Raw genomic sequence first — 19,041 nt, 5'->3', positions numbered from 1 at the left:
TTATTTTCCTATCTTAATTCTAGAATGTGGAGATACCTAGTTACCATCATCTATATAGTTTATGTAACAGGTCTGTTTTGTCTTCTGATTCTTTTCTTGGACAAGCAGCTCCAAAAGTTCATTGCAGGAATTTAGAAAATGTTCAACATACCAACTGCCTTGACATCCTTTATGCCTGATTGCCCTTCAGTCATGTTCTAGCTTCAGAGTGCATCCACCCTTTAATCCAGTGTAATAAATCATGAAATGGTTTTTCTCAGCGAGACAAAAGAGAAATTACTTGAAATGCTAGCTTAGCATTGAAGTGGTGGGGAAGGCTATGTGATTATCTAGAAGGCCTGTGTATTCCTTCTTCATTCCTTTTCACCCGAGGACACAATTATTATGCAGCACCGTTAGGTCTAGCATTGCATCGGGAGCAAGTTCAGAAAGCACTGATTTATAAGGAGCAGTGTAGCTGGAATAAAAATTTCAGCAAGCAAAATGACTGAAAGGCTTTATTTTCTTTTCCCCATTTTCTAAACTCAACTCTTTTCCTTGCTATGCTTAAGGTATATAATGATTAATACTCTCTTTTTACGTCTATCTACACTCCCACCCCAAACATGTAACTTTGTATTCAGTTGCTGTTTCATCTCTGAGGCAAGGGAATTCTAATATGTAGGCATATAAATCATGCCGGTGCCTGAGAAACGTACCGCAGAACATTAGGTCCTGTGTCCTGGGAGGGAAAGGCACAGCCTTTGAAGGGCACAATGTTCTTAGAGTCCCTAGCTAATGGGGAGAGGCCGAAGTCCTTATCTAGCCCTTCTTCCCTTTCCAGTCCAAGTCAAGTTTACAGGGCTTTCCCTGAGACACATAACTTCAAATTTCATGATTTACCTCCTCAAATACACAATCAAATAGAAAGTACCACAGGTTGGAATCCACACAAGCAGAACGACTTGCAAATCTTGGGGCTGTGAGTGTGCCCTCTTTTCCCCTCACTGTCTTGGACCTTTCTTGTCTTCAAAACCACACGGTTTAAGGTGCAGAAGGATTTATTCGCTAGCAGAGCATGCCATATTCACAGTATGACTACTCTGGACTGAAAAATCAAAGTATTTTGTCTTGTCCTTAATGCAATCTGCTGAAAGGGACAGACGGTAGAGCAGGTGCAGGTATTCATACAGTAGACACGGGCAGACTTCCTCTGCACACTAATTACAACACAAAATGTTAACAAGAAAAGAATGATGGGCAGGGGATTGATATACCCAAGCATTAAAGACATTATGGTATTTAATCCTGGTAAGCTGGAGGGAGGCTGTCTGTGATCAGTCTATTGTACCACACTGAAGAAGAGTAACACCGGTGTGAACCATTCCATTCTCCTGACAAATCGTATTTCCTCCAGGATATCTTTTAATCCTTTCTGATAAGATTATCCCCAGATTCCCTGAAGTTTATTCTTCTCTTATAAAGAAGATCTGGATTAGGGATGTGGATCACCATCCTCAAGTAGACTGACCATCTTCCCACAAAGGGAAGGACAAATTTAAAACATCCTTGTTAAGGTGTATAGGAAATGGTCTACTTAAATTATTCAGGAATATCCAGAATTATATGTGGAATGGTGATATTTTAATTTTAAAGTACATCTGTGAAATCTATAGTTATAAAACTTTTTCCATTTGCATTTCTAACCTTGACCATGAAACTTACCTATCAAAGAGCTACATCAAAGCTCTTTTATACTTAAGCTGTTTTTAAAAAATGAAGTTTGATAAGCCAAGATTTAAGAAAACCGTTTCCTTGCAATAAAAACATTGTAAAATGTCCTTATCCAATTTACTTTGTATATTATTACAGCTTTCAAGTTATATGCAAGCAAAAACTCCATCGTGTATTTCTGAATCTTGTTGACAAACACCCAGAGGGTGTCAAGGTTATTCTCTGGTAAATATGAAGGATGAGATCTGAAATATGCAAACCACTGAATTCAAGATAAACGAATGTTAGAATCATTGGGTCCAGCCACCTTAATTTGCACAGAAAGTTTAAAATGGCAAAGGTACAGAGCATTTAAATATCACTCATTTTTAGCAAAGTCAGCACTAGAAACAAAGGCAACCTCTCTCAGTATCTTGCAACAATGAATATACTGTATATGCTACAAGTCATTTTGATGTGATAACAAGTATGTCATTCACATTATTATCTGAAGCAGGTATGCTGATTCCTATTTTCCATTGACTAATCCAAATGACACTGAATTACATACTAATCTAAGTGACAGGCATTCTCAATCACCTTGTCTGCATAGGAACAAACCTGGATTTAAGCAGAGACTTACAAACATGGGGTAGTGTTGACATTACTCAATCTATACACAGGAAGCTGGGAACGAAGAGCAAACTGCATTGCTAACCCTGAAATATCAAGGCAAGTCATCCCAGGTAATTTTGCATTAAGGCCTGTAAGTCTTGTGATTGAGGTGAGGTTAGGGGAAACTGAGGCAAATAAAGACCGTTTTTTAGAACTGAGGACAGACTCAAATTATAAAGTTTCAGATCCTGTGATAAAAGGAGATTGTAGCATCTTTTAGTTCTTCAGGATGATTTTTCCACAATTACATGGAAGTAAGAAGTCACTAGGAGGTTCTGGAAGAAGGTAAAGTAATACTATTTAAGAGCTACATGTCAAATATTATGCTAGATTGTTCATATTAAAACATCTCCTTGGGTCCTCACCAGCAATTCTATGAGGTAGATATCTTTACCTGAATGTGAGAGTGTGAGTTCCTTTGAGCAGGTTGCACATGGAATAGGATTTCAATATATATTTGTCAGTAGTAGGAAAGATTTATGCTCCTAGTCGAGCTCCCCAATAGAACAGTGGTGAAATGCACCATTTCTGGAGGCAGACTATCTGGGTGCAATGTTGGCTCACCAGGTGCATGACGATGGAGAAGACCCTGCTTCTAAGCACTAGGCTTCTCCTCTGCAAGATGGAACTGACAGAGCTGTCGACAACGTTAAAAGAGTTAATGTGTGCACTGTGCCAGGCACACAGCAAGGTCTCAGCCCTTAGCTCTGGCTGGTAGTATGACAAGTCTTTCCAGCAGAGGGCGCAGTACACCCATAAAAGCAGGGTTCCTTATGGTCCCCAAGGCCCAAACCTCTAAAAGGCCAAAAAGAAGTGTTACATTGTAGGGAAAGACTATTACTTCTTGGAGGAAAAAAAAATTACTATGATTTTCAACAAAGAGTTTGGAGACCCTCAAAACTCAGAACAAGATCTGGAGACAAACTGCAAAGAGAAACAGTGGTATTGGGGAAGGCCAGTGACCCTGAGAGTGAGAAGAGTCCAGACTGAAAAAGCCAGAGGGAGCCAGCTGGGGAAGGGCTGCCTGCAAAATCTCTTCAGCTCATTCCAAACTTCTCTGGAGGGGAACTGAAGGGCTGAGTGAGGCAGGCAAATAATCTATATATATAAAAGCCTAAGCAACCATTCGACCATTCAACCGTTCAATGGGCACCAGACACCGGGCTCACGGATGGTGAGCACCGCTGTGGCCGGCGTGAGCCTCTCCCCCCCCACAGGCACTCCCCTTGCACACCCCTCCCCCATCCGGATCAGGACCAAGATCAGGACCAGCATCGGACTGACTGGGCGCGAGCCTGCTGCCACTTCTCAGTCATGGATGTGCGGAGACCACAGCAGAGCGGCAGCGAGCCTACCGGGCTGTGGCGGGGCCGGGATGAGTGGGAGCAGCACGGTGCCCCACCAGGGCTCGGGCTCCTCCCCGGACACCTGCCCTTCACACGTTACTACTTGCCTCCGGGGGGATATTGGACTGCCAGTTTTGGCCTGATCCCCGCAGGTCATGTCGGGAACCCCACCGGTGCATGAATCCGTGCACCAGGCCTCTAGTCATGATAATAATTAGCACCAACTTGGCAATCCTTACAAGAACTGCATGCATTGCAAGGAAGCTGAGACACAGGATGGTTAAGTAAGTTTCTCAAGGTCTCAAGGTTAGAAGAGGTGAAGCTGAGATTCTTATCCATTATGAGTTTCTGTAAAGAAGTCTCCAATGATCCAAGTGTGTCCAGGATAAAAGGTGTGTTTGAATTTTTTCTGTCTATTTTTAATCATCCATCTAAACCACACACACCACCTTAGGTCACAGATGCTCTGATGTGTCCCAGTAAAAGAGTCGATAAAGAGTGCCATAGAGAAGAGAGATCGGGTTTTTACAATATCCTAAGCCAAATTTCTTTAAGTTCCTTCTACACAAGGATGCAGGAGGCAATCACCTACCTATGCGAGATCTTTTGTCCCTCCCAAAAATATTTAAAAGGGTTTTCATTTGTTGTTTTTGCACGATTATGCTTTGGAGTCCTGTTTAGAAAGTTCTTGAATGTAAACAAGAAAAAGGTTTGTTGGTGTTTATATCATTTAGAGTTCAGTCAACAAAACAGTTATATACCTAGATCACTATTTTATTTTTATTTTTTTAATTGATTTCAGAGAGGATGGGAGAGGGTGAGAGATATAGAAACACCAATGATGAGAGGGAATCATTGCTCAGCTGCCTCCTGTATGCCCCACACTGGGGGGTCGAGCCTGCAACCTGGGTATATGCCCTGACCGGGAATCAAACCATGACCTCCTGGTTCATAGGTCGAAGCTCAACCACTGAGCCACGCTGGCTGGGCAGTCACGATTTTCTTAGACAGGAATTTGACTGAACAGAATCATGGGAACAGGTTGAGCAGTCTCTGTGCACTGTTGCCGTCCTGTCTGAGGCTAGAACCTAAAGGCATCGGGCAGTCAATCAGGATGGGAAGATGGATGTTAGGTTAGGGAGAGAGCAAGAAAACACTGGAGCCCACAAACACAAGCTAGAGCTCACGATGACAAATGGATACCCATGACTTGCTGCCCTGGATCCTGGCTGACCTGCGTGCTGCGTTGTGTGTCACCTGTAAGGCCTGCCGAAGGCTCCAGCCTCCCTAGCTGTCACTGACACTTCAAGCACCATTGGACTTGCTGTATCACATGGTCCAAATGGCAGAGCCGTTGGCACAACAGCTGAACCTGCTGCAGGGTTCTGTCTAGTTCCAGGCCCCACTCAAGGCTGCAATGTAGTGAGTCACTCGATAACCGAGTCAGACACACACATACGAATGAGTTGCAAATTGTTTTCAAAATCCAAAAATGCCTACTTGGGTGTTGTGCCTTTTTCTTAGTGGTTGGGTTATGTGCAGTCACTTGCCGTTCACCTGATCTCTCAGCGTACCCCCCACTGGATACCTAGAAATTTCACCAAGTTAGCAGACCACTTAGTTTTTGTGGGATTTACTTCTCATCGGCTGGCATTCAAGTACACCAGGCCCAAGCAGAAGTGTATAATCAATTAAATGGATGAATGTATTGTCCTGTGGAAGGAAACTGTGATCAAGAGCCCTGTGGCACAGATGATAACACAGGGCTGAGGAGTGCATGTAACCCAGAAGTAGGAAAGTGTTTTGTTGGCATTGCCAGCTGAACACTGGTTTCTTTTTTTTTTTTTTTAATTGATTTTTTACAGAGAGGAAGGGAGAGGGATAGAGAGTTAGAAACACCGATGAGAGAGAAACATCGATCAGCTGCCTCCTGAACACCCCCTACTGGGGATGTGCCCACAACCAAGGTACATGCCCTTGACCAGAATCGAACCTGGGACCCTTCAGTCCGCAGGCCGAGGCTCTATCCACTGAGCCAAACTGGTTAGGGCCACTGGTTTCTTCTTGTGGTCTTTGTGCAGGTCAGTAGCCACGTGCCAGGGAGCAGGTAAATTATAACCACTTGGTTAGATACATAGATATGGATATAGATAAATATCAAACTATTGGTGATGGGGAACTCTTTATTATGGCCCTTGGGGAACTGATTAAGCAGTTGTCTTTGCATTTGCTTCTGGAGCTTAAAGCCCACAAAGAAAGCAGTTGGGAAGGAAAGACATTAATGTGGTGGAGAGAAAGAGCAAGCTGGACTTCACAAGCCATGGGCTGGAGCCCAGGAGGACAGTTCTTTATGCCAGTCTGACCTTGGCGAGATGGGTGTCCTACAAAGGCTAGGGCCCTTCATCACGAAGCTAAGAACACACACGTGGCCCGGCAGTCAGAGACATGGAAACAGGGGTGGAGTGTTGCGGCCCCACCACAGCCTCACACCAGTGAGATCAGACATCAGGCCGTGACATGTGTGAGATACGAAAAGGCGGCTGATGAGCTTCCCGCTTCCAAATCGCCCACAAGAATCTCTCTTGTTCTCACCCTAACCAGAACAAACAGCAAAGAAAACTTGAGGAAATTAATTCACTCTTGCCAAGTTGACACACCACAAAGCCAGCACGGTATCATTAAAACTCTACTCTGAAGAAAGTGTCAGAGCAATTATAACAAGGTTTCTGATGCTGATTCTAGGGGAGAGGACAGAAATGAGACGAGCTAATTCCATTACAAAGGGAGTGGGGCAAGGATGAAACTGGCAGGTCAGGAAGAGAGACAGAAAAAGGAACAAGGATTCAAAAGATGTTGTAACACCAGTTCAAAGTAGTTTCTACACCGACTAAACATGGCCTGAGAGAAAGAATAAGGAATGTTTGCTCTCTAGACTCTCAAATATACAGGGTGTCCCCCCAAAAAATGTATACACACTGTAACAGCTGATAGCTCAACTTTTAAAATGAAATGTATTTTAATAAACACTGCCTTTATTATTCAAAGTGTGTATATACATTTTTGGGGACACCCTGTATTTCTGATCCACCTGAGTAAGACAGCGTTCTCACAGGTGATGCGCTACCTCTATGTACCTTTGCCAACTGTCGTAGGTTTTAATAGCAAATTTATAATTAGGGCACACAATGTTCTTCTCATATAAAGTTCTCTGCAAGCATGCCTCGGAGGATTTTCTTTAGCCAGAGCACTAGCTTGGTGCAAAACCTTCTATACTAACCAGACGATTTCATACCTACACCAGTAATGCTGCTAAGATGAGGATCCACGAGATAGTAGGAAACCCGGCTAAAGCAATTGGTCCACAGGTTCACTAGCTCTAGGCTAAAACTGCCCTGATTACTGTAGGACTTGCAACACAAAGAGAACTGCCGGCAGGTGAGGAGGTGTGGAGTTCCCAAAATAGCATTTCTGAGCACAGTGCTTTGACCCATTTTTAATATCTCCTTACCAACTTGGAAGAGACAGCCTGTGTGATCAGTATGGAAGGGGAAGATATGAAGGAGCAAATTTTATTATCTACAAAGTCACAGAAGCAAAACCAATTTAGGCATGCTACTTAGAAAATATAAAGCACAGGGTCTAAAAGTTTTTCAACCGAAATCCGGTTCAAAAACTAGAAATACTGACATTCTAAAGGAGAACTAAAACAACGAATGAGAAAATATACATTTTGGCAGGTCATTTCAATTAACCCTAAAATCTGACAATGGAAATGACATTTTTCACTCATGATTCCTCATGCCTTGGATGTAGAAAGAACAGTGACAATTTGGTGGGCTACCTTTAAGGCCACATAAGGAGTGAGTTATGGGTCTCACAGTCTTTCATTCGGAGTTTAACATGCAGATAGATCATAGGTACTACCAAACTTATAGCCAATCCTTCCAGCTGTTTAACCTCATCACCTTGGTCAATGGTTAGCCAATGGACATTATCCTCAAAGTGATTTGCAAAGCAAAGGCACTACTTTGGGGGGTGGGTTCAGTCTTCTTCTTCAAACTCATCAAACTGATTTAAAAGACAGTTTCAAGTCCAACTTGTCCTTCCCTGTCATCATACTGGAGCACCTTGCTAAACAAACAGCACTGGGAAAACAGCATTTAACAATCTGCTTCACATACACCTCTTTTCCAGCCAAACTGCACCCATAAAGTTAAAACAGAACCTCTTTGGAGTCTCAACAAACACAAACTGAATATTTTATGATTTGTGCAGTAGTTACAGTGTGTTGCCTTTTCTTAATTAGCATATATATGGAAGCCTTTCTTTCGTGGCATGTTGTTATTGTTGCAGTAATTCAATAAAAGTATCCTAAACATTTACATTGCGGAGCATTTTTATGATTTACACCAACAGAACAGCATACATGGTGGGGTACATCTGCTTTCAAAGTCACCGCTTTATTTCTCATTCCCATATCCCTTTTAAGAATGACAAGTATTGTCGTTTGGGGGCCTGTCTTTATTCCTTATTCTTTCTGCCTATGAATTTCATTCTTATACACACTCTTCCCTATGATGATCCATTCAATTCATTCAATGGGAGCATTATTTTTTTTCCCTGAAGTCTCTCACAACAGAGTAAAGAATTCTTAATCTACTCCATTGGATTTCTGTTATTAAAAAAAAAATAAACATGTTCCTCTGTTTGGTCACTAACTAGACTCACACTTAGTCTTTTCAAAATGAGTCATGAACAGTCAAAAGCACAAGTCTTCCACCGAGAAACTAAGTAAATGTTGAAAGGGAAGTCACTATAATTTCTTATATTGTGTTATCCTCTTGAACCATTTCCAACCTCGAGTCAATGGAATAGGGGTCGGTTGAACGAAATGATCATGTAAAACATCTCACTGGGCCCAGCCCTCAGGCTGTTCCCCTTTGTGTTATTACACCCAGTTGTGACATGACAGCATCAGAGCAGTCTGCTTTACCTCAAAACTCAAGGCTCCAAGACGTCTTCACTTGGAATAGCTGTTATATGCACGTGTTTGCCTGGGCTTTTAATCTGCCCTTATTTCTACTCTTTCTCCTTTAAAAGAAGCAACTAGCAACTTACAGAAATTTTAAAAAGATCTTTTAGAGCTTAAAGCATCAAAATTATGAACTTCGAATAAGAGGTTTGGGAGAGACATTCTACTAAATCTTAAGATGCAGTTGATGATCAGCAAACATACCTGAAGTCGAAGACGGTGGAAGATGGTGGTTGGTCTGGCCTGGGCCACTGGTTGACTGCAAGTGGAGTGAGAGGCGCTGGTGAGTACAGCTCCCCTGGCACCCACAGTTACTGTTTTCCAACCGATTCTGAGGGAACCTTGCAGAGATAGCTACAAGAGAAGAGAAAAGACTAGTAAGTATTATTTTAATATCAAGGTATTATAAAAATTGAATTAAGACCTGAATTAAGGGGGCTGCGGAAAGGGACATCCTTCTCCCAGCTACAAATTTCAGAAAGAAACAATGATGGGGAGCACGTGGGGAACGAGAGGGACAGCGGAGCTGGAACCGAACAGCAGCAATGTGGTTCAGATCAGCATGACTGTCAGAGAAACCTGGACAGTCGACAAGAACACCAGGGATCAGAGGTGGAAGTGCAAACATCGTTTCCAGAAAGGTCATTTTAAAGGCTGCAAAAGAGAGTGAGACATCAGATGAAATAACAACAACAATAACCATCATAATAACTGCCGACACCAAACATCGTTTCCAGAAAGGTCATTTTAAAGGCTGCAGAAGAGGGTGAGACATCAGATGAAATAACAACAATCACCATCATAATAACTGCTGACATTGGACACTGCTTCAAATGTGTCAAGAACGAAGACTTATATAGCTTATCTCAATACGCAAGCCGTTCCTATGAGATGGAGACAATTATTATCCTCTTTTTAAGATGAAAAACTTGAGGGACAGTGTCTTGAGTTCTTTACCTATGGTTTCCATAGCAAAAAAAAAAAAGTGGTATGCTGAGCTTTGAAATGGGGTATTCTAGATGCAGTCTGTGCCCTCAAACACTGCAGAGTCCCTGGCAGGTACGAGGGGACGCCTGAATTTCTATTTCCAGGACCTCCACCATAAGTGTGCAAACACTGTTTTTGATATAATTTCTATTGTTTCTTAGACCTCCTTGATTGCATTTACCTAGTCAGCTATGAGAAAACATGGCTGGGTAACAGAAGATACAACTTAATCATTGTGGTCAACAATTCTACTGGCTATTCTTTCATTTCATCATTCATTCACTTATTCATTTATTCAATTTACCCTGTTCGTACCCTGGATGGTATAATCCACAAGCACTTTCAGGCCCAAATGCCCAACTCCTTCGCATCAGCTCACAATAGTATGAACTTTCACTCCCCAGCCCCTAACTCAGGAAGGCCAAAAGAAGCTGAGTCTATAATTCCTCTGCTGCTCCAATATTGCTATATCTTCAGGAGTTCTTTGTGTTCATAGTGAAAATATTTCCATACAAAAATAAGAGGCGCTGTTCTTTTGGAACTGATATTATTAAGTATTTAAGAAAAAAGTTTATAACATTGTTGGAGTACCAAGTTGCTCCACATAAACATAATACCTGTACTCAAAAACATTGGAATTTTTTCAGTGTCTGTCACAAATGAAGTTCAATTGAATAAGTATTAATGCATAAAGGGGAAAAAAGCACAATTCTCTAAGTGAACTGACAATTCTGCAAATGTTACATGCCATTCAGACCTGGTTTTATATAAAACACATTCACAAAGAGTTAAGAAACACTCCTTCCATTAAGAGTATACATATTCCCACAGAGCTCCACCTCCTAACATGGACTGATCAGTGACCTAAGTGAATCTAGTTATAAGGATATGAAATTTTTATTGCTGTTGTACCAGCAGGTGACTTGGTTGATCTGACATGGAAATAAATCTGCAGTCTACCTCCTCATGTTCTTCACACCACCTAATTGTGAAGATGCAGAGTAAATGAAAGGTATCTCAAATCTGCATGGGTAGTCCTGAACACCTACTTCCTGATTGATTCCACCAATTACGCCCTGGGCTCCTGGATGGATTGTTAAAATGTACTGGAGTCTTGAATCCATCGAAGTGTTTTAAATTCAGGCAGGAGAGCCCCTGCTGCAAGTGTTCCATGCTTTCTCTCCAATGTGCTAGCTCCCTGGGGAGCTGACACACGTAGCTGCTCCACATTTCAGAGAGAGAGTACCAGGTGCCAGACTTGAAATTGCTGCTGGGATTACAACGAATTCCCAAACCGCAGCACAGCAGAAACAAACAGCTAGTCTCGGTCTCGTATACTAAGATGGCAAAATGAGATTGAAGAGATCGAAACTTTTACACTGCAGCATCCTTTGCAGCAACTGCTGGGTAATGTTGATGAGACATGACATTAAAGGGATTTAGCTATAATAGTGACTGGGGAGAAAGGTAAAGACTTGTGAGGAGGACAAAGAAAATGAGATGGCTGATAATTTTGGAAAGTTTTGTAAACAGATTGAACTAGAAAGTCATTCTTTATTACGGACTGCCATATGGTTTTGTTATTTCTGCACTGTTTGTGTTCAAAATAGGCTGTAATGTGCACAGAGGCAGCTACTCCAACTATGTTTTGTTCATCTCTGCATACCACTAGGATCTCAATGCTGCATTTGATACATACTGAAACTGGTAACAATGTAAGTCATCATCTTGAACCTAGCTAGGCTAGAATTTAAGTAATAGGCCAAATCCAAAAGTGGCCAGATGGCTATTTTAAAATTACAAACCTTATATTTCTGACATTATAAAGGGACTAATCAGTCACGGGATAGTATTATGGATGAGCCCTTGAAAGGGATTTTCCATCCTCTGCCCTTCAAGAAAGCATTCAGCAGTACTTAAGCATTCAGTATCATCCCAAGCAGATGAGAATCTATTCTTTGCCTACAGAACTCCAGGGAAGTATAAGGCACAGCCTTCCTCAGTAAATCATGCCATTAATAATATTACCCTATATTAAACTTGTATGAATGAATTTATTGACTAATTGACAATATGTCAATGGGAGAATTTAATCTTAAATGTATTCAAAACGCAGCAGACTTTGAAGATACTATCAAAAGCTAGACGTCTTCTGGGTGTGTTAAAAATTCAGTCAAAACTTTAAAAAGTTAACAGAAAAAGTCCAAGGCTCCCTCGATGGATTTTTTTGAGGGTTGCTATTACAACACTTGAAAATCAGAAATAGTGTGGAAAAATTAAACTCTGGTTAAGGTCCATTAATTATAATGCAATGCCTCAGCCAAACAACAGCTTGGCCTTAAATCAATACTCAATTAAATACTTCCTGCAGTTCTATCCATTAATTGCTCTGCAGCTCAGAAAATAACATTCTAACTGCTTGCAGAAAGGTAATCAACATTGGGGTATGAAACTTAACGTTGGGCTCCTTTGTGATTATCTTCCTTCAACGAGAACAATTAACTTCTTCAGCGACTTACACTCCATTCCTTTCAAATCCACTCAAAACTATTGAACATTGAAGACAATAACAAGCAATAGATTTTTTTTATTGTGAAATATTTAGTTTGTCTTGAAGAACAAGCACCACAATATAGCATTTCCTTCTTCATAATGAAAAGTATCACCATTTTTATGCAAGATCTCAGTTGTAGACATACGAACTGGGAACTCTGGTTGCCTATAAGCTATTGGATGGAAAATGTTTAAGGGGCAACATCTCCTAGCTGCTGCTGGCAAAGGAACATTTAAGGTTGAAATAGGAAATGCTATCTTGCCCTGCAATGAGGAATCACCTTTCAGTTCAGCTCTTAAGTACAGAGACTCAGCCTGACAGAGGAGTTTTACAATGAGCCTCCCACAGATGCATCACCCAGAATGCTGATTGTGTAGCAGGACAAACACAGAAGCAGAGAAGGAGAGGTGGGATTTAGGCTGTTGGCTTCAGAAAGAGCTGCAGAACCAGGCACTCGGAGAAATGCCCACCAGGACTAAAGGATAAAGGCAAGAGAACAAAATTGAAGGAAACAACACAAATATAAGCACCATGCAGGCAGGAATACCACAGGTTGGCAGGTGTGATGACTATGAATTTATCATGTAAGGTTTTGAAATGAGGAATAGCTCAGCCGTACACAGCCTGTGGGGAGCTATGGCAGGAGGGACATGAGCCGGAAGACAGAGACAAAGCAGATGGAAGAGGTGCCCTTTCCCTTCCCTCAGAGGCTCTTGCCTTAGTGTGGATGGTTTGCAAGTATGTGTTCACAGTGTTTGTCATGTTTATTTATAACAACTTTGATATTTATCCATTAAGACTCAGATGCACAGAAATATAATTTTCTGCGTTTCTCCCCACTGCAGTCAACTTGTTCTCTGAGCTTCTTTTTTAAATGTAATGTGGGCTATAGAACTGAAAGCAACAAATAAACAAAAACTCATAGACACAGACAACAGTATTGTGGTTACCAGAGGGAAGGGAAGGTGGGTAGTAAAGGGGGTCAAATATATGATAAAGGAAGATTTATCTTTGGGTGGTGGGCACGCAATGCAATATATAAATGATGTATACAGAAATGTACACTTGACCCTATATAATTTTATTAACCAATGCCACCCCAATAAATTTAGTAAAAACTTAAAAACAAAAGAAATGATCACATGTCAAGTTTCCATGTAATACCAAAGAAGAATATCCACAATTATCTGAAAAGACTATTAAAGTTTTAAAGGCTTAAATCCCTTTTAAACATCTGCCAAAGGAGTCTAGGCTTTCTTCATATACATCAACCAAAACAGCGTATCACAGCAGAAATGCGGAAGAAAATATGAAAATCCAGCCATTAAGCCAGGCATTATTAGACAGAATTCAAAAATGTAAAACAATGTCACTTTTCTCACATATTTTTGGGAAAATTATTTTTCATAAAATATATTGTTTATACTAACATATAATGAGATAATTCTTTTTAAATAAATTAATAAACTCCTTTTTAAAAAATGTAATGCAGTCCTGGCTGGTGTGGCTCAGTTGGTTAAACGTCTCCCCATACACGAAAAGGTTGTGGGTTCAAGTGCCGGTCAGGGCATATACTTAGGTTTCAGGTTCAATCCCCATTCGGGGAGAGTATGGGAGGCAACCAATCGATGTTTCTCTCTCACATCCCTGTTTCTCTCTCTCTCAAAAACAATAAGCATATCCTCAGGTGAGGCTTTAAAAAAATGTAATGCAGACTTCCAGTTTCGCATGTAAGAAATATGGGAGCCGCTATTCTGTCCTGACAAGAAATGAAAAGCTGAACAAACTGAAAAATCAACAATTCTTCTTAGATCTCTAAGAGGAAGGATGTCACAGAGCAAAATACTGCCAGAAATTCACTGACAGGTGACTACAGAGATTCACTACTTACAGAACAGAAACCCAGGAGCTGACATCTCTGGAGGAGCCGGTCCTGGGTATGGAAACGTGAGCTGTGGCTGAGGAACTGCAGGAGGCTCAGTGTGGCCACGTTTGAGAGAGAAAACCTCTAGGGTACCCAGTCGTTGGTGGAACCCCACACTCCTGTGAGTTTTACCTTCTGGAACTCTACCAGGTTCTCACAGAGAAGATCTGAGAAACATCCCCTCCTGCTTTTTTGAGACAATAAGCTAAGTGGAAAGGCCTGCCCTCAGGAGAAGCTATTTAACCAGATCCTAATCTGCTGGGGTTTCTCCATTTAATTGACTTGGGGCAGTGGTCGGCAAACTCATTAGTCAACAGAGCCAACTATCAACGGTACAACGATTGAAATTTCTATTGAGAGCCAAATTTTTTTTACTTAAACTTTATAGGTAGGTACACTGTTATTAACTTAATTAGGGTACTCCTAAGGCTTAGGAAGAGCCACACTCAAGGGGCCAAAAAGCCGCATGTGGCTCTCAAGCTGCAGTTTGCTGACCATGGAGTCTTGGGGGAAGGGAAATACCCAGCTCCAGCCTCTAGCCATCATCTGGTCCCACCTGAGGGGCGTGGAGAGAGGGGGCTGAACTGAGAAGCACGTGAAGCTCATAATCCAGGGGCAGAGTCTCCCGAAGAGCGTGAGACCTAATCAAAGGGCTAGCATGCTTCCCCGCGCACCTCCCCCACATTACTGAAGGCCTATTACTGTAATTCCTTTATACCTGGTACATCTAGTTTGGCTACCAAAAAAGACATACAGCAAGGCAAAAGCACACTTTGAAGAGACAGAGCACGCATTAGAAGCGGACACAGCGGGGGATATTGGAATTACCCTGTTAATCTTTTGTGACCACCTTTGTTCTCTGTATCCACAGCTGATGTTACTATTGCCATCTGGCTTTTGCATACAATGAAGCAACTGTGCTCAATCAGGCCTCTAGCCTGCCCTTCATGTCTACACACCTTCCTTACTCCTTATCTCAACACCCCCTGCCTCCTAGGGTCTCCCAATCTTTTTTGCAATCCCACATTCTCTATTAGGGCATGAAGCAACTTTGACTGTTCTCCACACCAGGTCTTGCAGAACGCAGGGACATAGCAAGGTGCTATCTCAAGCCCTCTTTCTGCCAGAAAAGGCAAGCCCTTCCTATAAAATCCTCCATCATCCCATTTGGGGAGCATTACGAAGCCTTGCCCTGAAATGGGAGTGCAGAACATGCTCGCTCCCTCCTGAAATGACGGGAGCTATGAGAGTAGGCTCCCCAATGGGGCCTCTAAGCACTCTGACCTCTCTGGCTCCAATGCTTTCCCCTCCCCGAGGAAGGACTTTTCACCTGATTCAAGTCATCCTTCCTCTGTCAGAGTTTGTAATAAAAACTTCTATGTCAGAGTTTGTTATGTTCAATCCTCCACACTTTTTTCCCTAATGCTTAAAGACAATTTCTTAGAATTTTAAAACTTTTTAATTGGGTTTTTGTGTGTGTGTGATTATGAAGTGAACTTCAAGAGCCCATTTTAAAGTGAGAAGGGTTGACCTTGACTATTTCGCCCTCTGCCATCGGCTACAGCAATCCTAATGTGGTAATGCACCGAGGCTGTAGCAGATATCTTGCTAAGTATTTTCCATTTTACACTCATAACATTTAAGAAATGACATTACTGAACCTCACCCAAGACCACAGTTAGGGACAAAACCAGAAACTGAAGCCAGACGGTTTGCATCCAATGTGTAGGGGATCAGCCACATACAAGAAAGTAAATAAAAAGAAATCCCATATCAAAATATTACCGATATATGTACAAGTACATTAACCAATGGCTAATTTCATGTGTAATAAAATTTATAATTTTAATTCTGATTGAGATTTCAATCATCTTTCAGCCACCCTCAGAAAATTCTAGATTAGAAGGCCTTTGCTATACAATTATCTATTATTTCTGGACACAGAGTACTTTCCTAGATAAAGAATTGTACCAGAATGCACAAAATGAGGGAAGTACATACTATTATAGCATGTTGTCTCCACCAGGTGTATTTCTCTTTTGGTGTGTCACATGTTTCATGAGAGCTAACGTTCAAAAAAGTTAAGCTTTTTTTCTATGGCTAAAATTATGTTTTCATTTTTATATGTATTGTTTCTCTCTGTAATTATCTGAACAACTCATAAATACATATAATGTATCACATAATGATCCTTAAACTCAATGGAGAAATAAACTATCATAGTCCCAACATATTCTGGAAATGCAATACTTGTTAATAGGTTCATTATGACAAGTAATAAAAAAAATTCAAAATTTAAAGCTTGGATTCTAATGAACAATATTAGAAGAGATTTCTACTCTAAAATATAATCATATTTTCTTTTCTGTATGCCAAAAAAAGAGAACTTTTAGGAAAAAGAAAGATGTATTTATTATATGATTACTATCATGCTATTATTTATACTTCATGTATTAAATTCCAGAACTATTTAGTATATTTTAAATTATAAAAGTTAACATTTTTCTTGATTTAATCTCATTTCTATTTGAGATGTATATCAGCATGCAATTGTTTATTCACTTATTTGCATACCATGTATTAAATCAGTGAGAGGATTTATCCTATACATGTAATATTAAAAATACATAACACTAAAATTAAATATGAGTAAATGTGGGAGATAAAAACAAAGGAAAAGCTGGTTTGGGTTCTGCAGGATTGTACTTCCATCACATACCCAGTGTCATTGTCCACTTGGAAAAAAACAAAAATTCAACTGGTATTTCAACTGGAGGGATTTAATACATTTCGAGATAAGCTACTACAGAGTTAGAAGGGCTGGAGTAGCCAGAAGGGAAAAGGAAAGGTCCTCAATGGTCAGTATCTGCAGTTCACCGCCATTCCAGGCTACAGGAGCAGAAGGGGAAATGGTGTTACCTGCAGGAGGGTCAGTGCCGGGCTGGCGCTGGGGTAGTGCCCGCAGGAGCAGTCCACTGCAGCTAGTACTGTGGACCACGCACTGCTGCAGCTTCCTTGCAGGAATCCCAGGCCCAGGCCGTTCTGTTGCTAGTGCAGGAGTCCTGGGTTCCAAAGTTCCCAGAAAGTATCCCTGGGACAGACACAGAGAGAGAGCACCATGCTACGAGGGCTGCTAAAGCTCAACTACTTTGCTGCTTTACTGACAACCCAGAAAACATGTGCTGCTGTTGCTGGAAACAGACTGAGGGAGGGAGCAGGACCCCAGGTGCTCACCATCACCCTGGGCCTGCTGTGGAAGGCTCTACCCTCCCCCCACCAAAAGAAGGTGTGGGTTTGGGCATTTGCCTTCCTCTTGCATTCTAATCACCTGCTATTGCCTCCCACTGTCAGAGTCTTATACAAGCCAGCTACCAAAGAAATCTCAGGAAAACAGTTTTCAGGCCTCCAGCACTCTGTGACAGAAGATGAGAAGTATTGCTGAGAACAAATATGCAAATGACCCTGTCTGACCTCTGAAGTCATTGCCAATTGGCAGTCTCTTTCCCTGACATCAGTGTTTGATAGTCTTCAAGGACTCCTTACACTGTTTTCTGTTATTTCTCTTCCGCTCATTTTGAAAGTAGAAAATATATTTCTAGCCAGGCAGGTGCGGTGCAGTGCTTGAGCGGGGTCCTATGAACCAGGAGATCACGGTTGGATTCCTGGTCAAGGTTCATGCTGGGAACAACGCAGGCACATCCCCAGTAGAGGACGTGCAGGAGGCAGCCAATCAATGTTTCTCCTTCATCATTGATGTTTCTATCTCTCTCTCCCTCTCCCTTCCTCTCTAAAATCAATAGATATATTATTTAAAAATAGATATTTATATTATTTTACTAATTTCCATAAAACTTAGTCATGATATACATTTTATATGGTTCTAGATCGTGTTACAAAATATTTTTTTTTCATAAGTGTTCATTGGTGATTTTTCTCTCACAAACTGTTTTTGTCAGTTTGGTATCAAAGTTGTACTGACTCCACAAATCATGTAAAGAACTGTTTCATGTTTTTCTATTCTCTGAAAGAATGTGTACATTATTGGTGTTATTTTTCTTAAATATTTTTGAATAATTTACCAGGTAAGCCATTTGAGCTGTGTCTTAAAACAAGCATGAACTCTCAAGAAATAAAGAAAATAATTGATAGGGAGTAAATATCAAAGCAGAAGTACCATAATGAATACTCTGTAAATTTCTTCTCCCAATCAACTACCTATAATAGGGCAAAACACAATAGAAGTCATTTTTCTTTCATCTTCTTACTAGAAGGAAGCAGAAATAACCATTTGTTAATGACAAGAAGGTAAATAATTTAGTTTACTTTATCTGATGGAAACATAGACTCCTTCACCCTATAGTGAATATAGGAAGGAGGATATCTTCTCATAATGACTGTTAATTCGGTCTATTTGCTCGTTACTTAATGTGAGGTTGCTAGGTACACAAGTCAGTTTTGGTAATTTGTGTGTTTTTAAAAATTTGTCCATTCCATCTAATTATGTTTTGTTTATTTTTTTCATTCTTTTCTCTCTTTTTGGGGGGGAATTCATTATTCCTATAAATCTATCATAAAGTTAAGATTGTTTATTTTGCCAGTTTAAAGATACTATTGGGCCCTTCTATTGAATTTCTCATTTTATTTGTTGGACTTTTTAACTCCAGATTTTGTTTTATTCTTCTATACTTTCTATAACTTTATTGATTTGTCTCGTTGAGACGTCTCCATACCTGCCCTTTCTTCTTCAAGCATAGTTTCTTTTATTCTTTGCATATATCAATAACGGCGACTTTGAAGTCTTTAAGCTGACATCTAGTCCCTCTCACAGGCC

The 19,041-nt window shown here is 40.9% G+C and overlaps 1 protein-coding gene across 3 annotated transcripts in view; it reads right to left on the bottom strand.

The window, feature by feature from the left end:
• Positions 1–19,041, bottom strand: part of SLC7A11 (solute carrier family 7 (anionic amino acid transporter light chain, xc- system), member 11) — a 215,664-nt gene that overhangs the window by 48,241 nt on the left and 148,382 nt on the right. For 2 of the 3 annotated variants that reach the window (XM_014548973.1, XM_014548974.1), the window contains exon 12: positions 8,950–9,099. In XM_014548973.1, the coding sequence (XP_014404459.1) occupies positions 8,950–9,099 (150 nt within the window). Of the gene's footprint in view, positions 1–6,286; positions 6,307–8,949; positions 9,100–19,041 lie in introns of those variants that run through there. The other variant, XM_014548976.1, reaches the window with a different exon arrangement.

Source organism: Myotis brandtii, unplaced genomic scaffold (genome assembly GCF_000412655.1).
Source record: "Myotis brandtii unplaced genomic scaffold, ASM41265v1 scaffold53, whole genome shotgun sequence".
Taxonomy (NCBI): Eukaryota; Metazoa; Chordata; class Mammalia; order Chiroptera; family Vespertilionidae; genus Myotis; species Myotis brandtii.
This window is presented reverse-complemented; position numbering and strand designations above follow the sequence as displayed.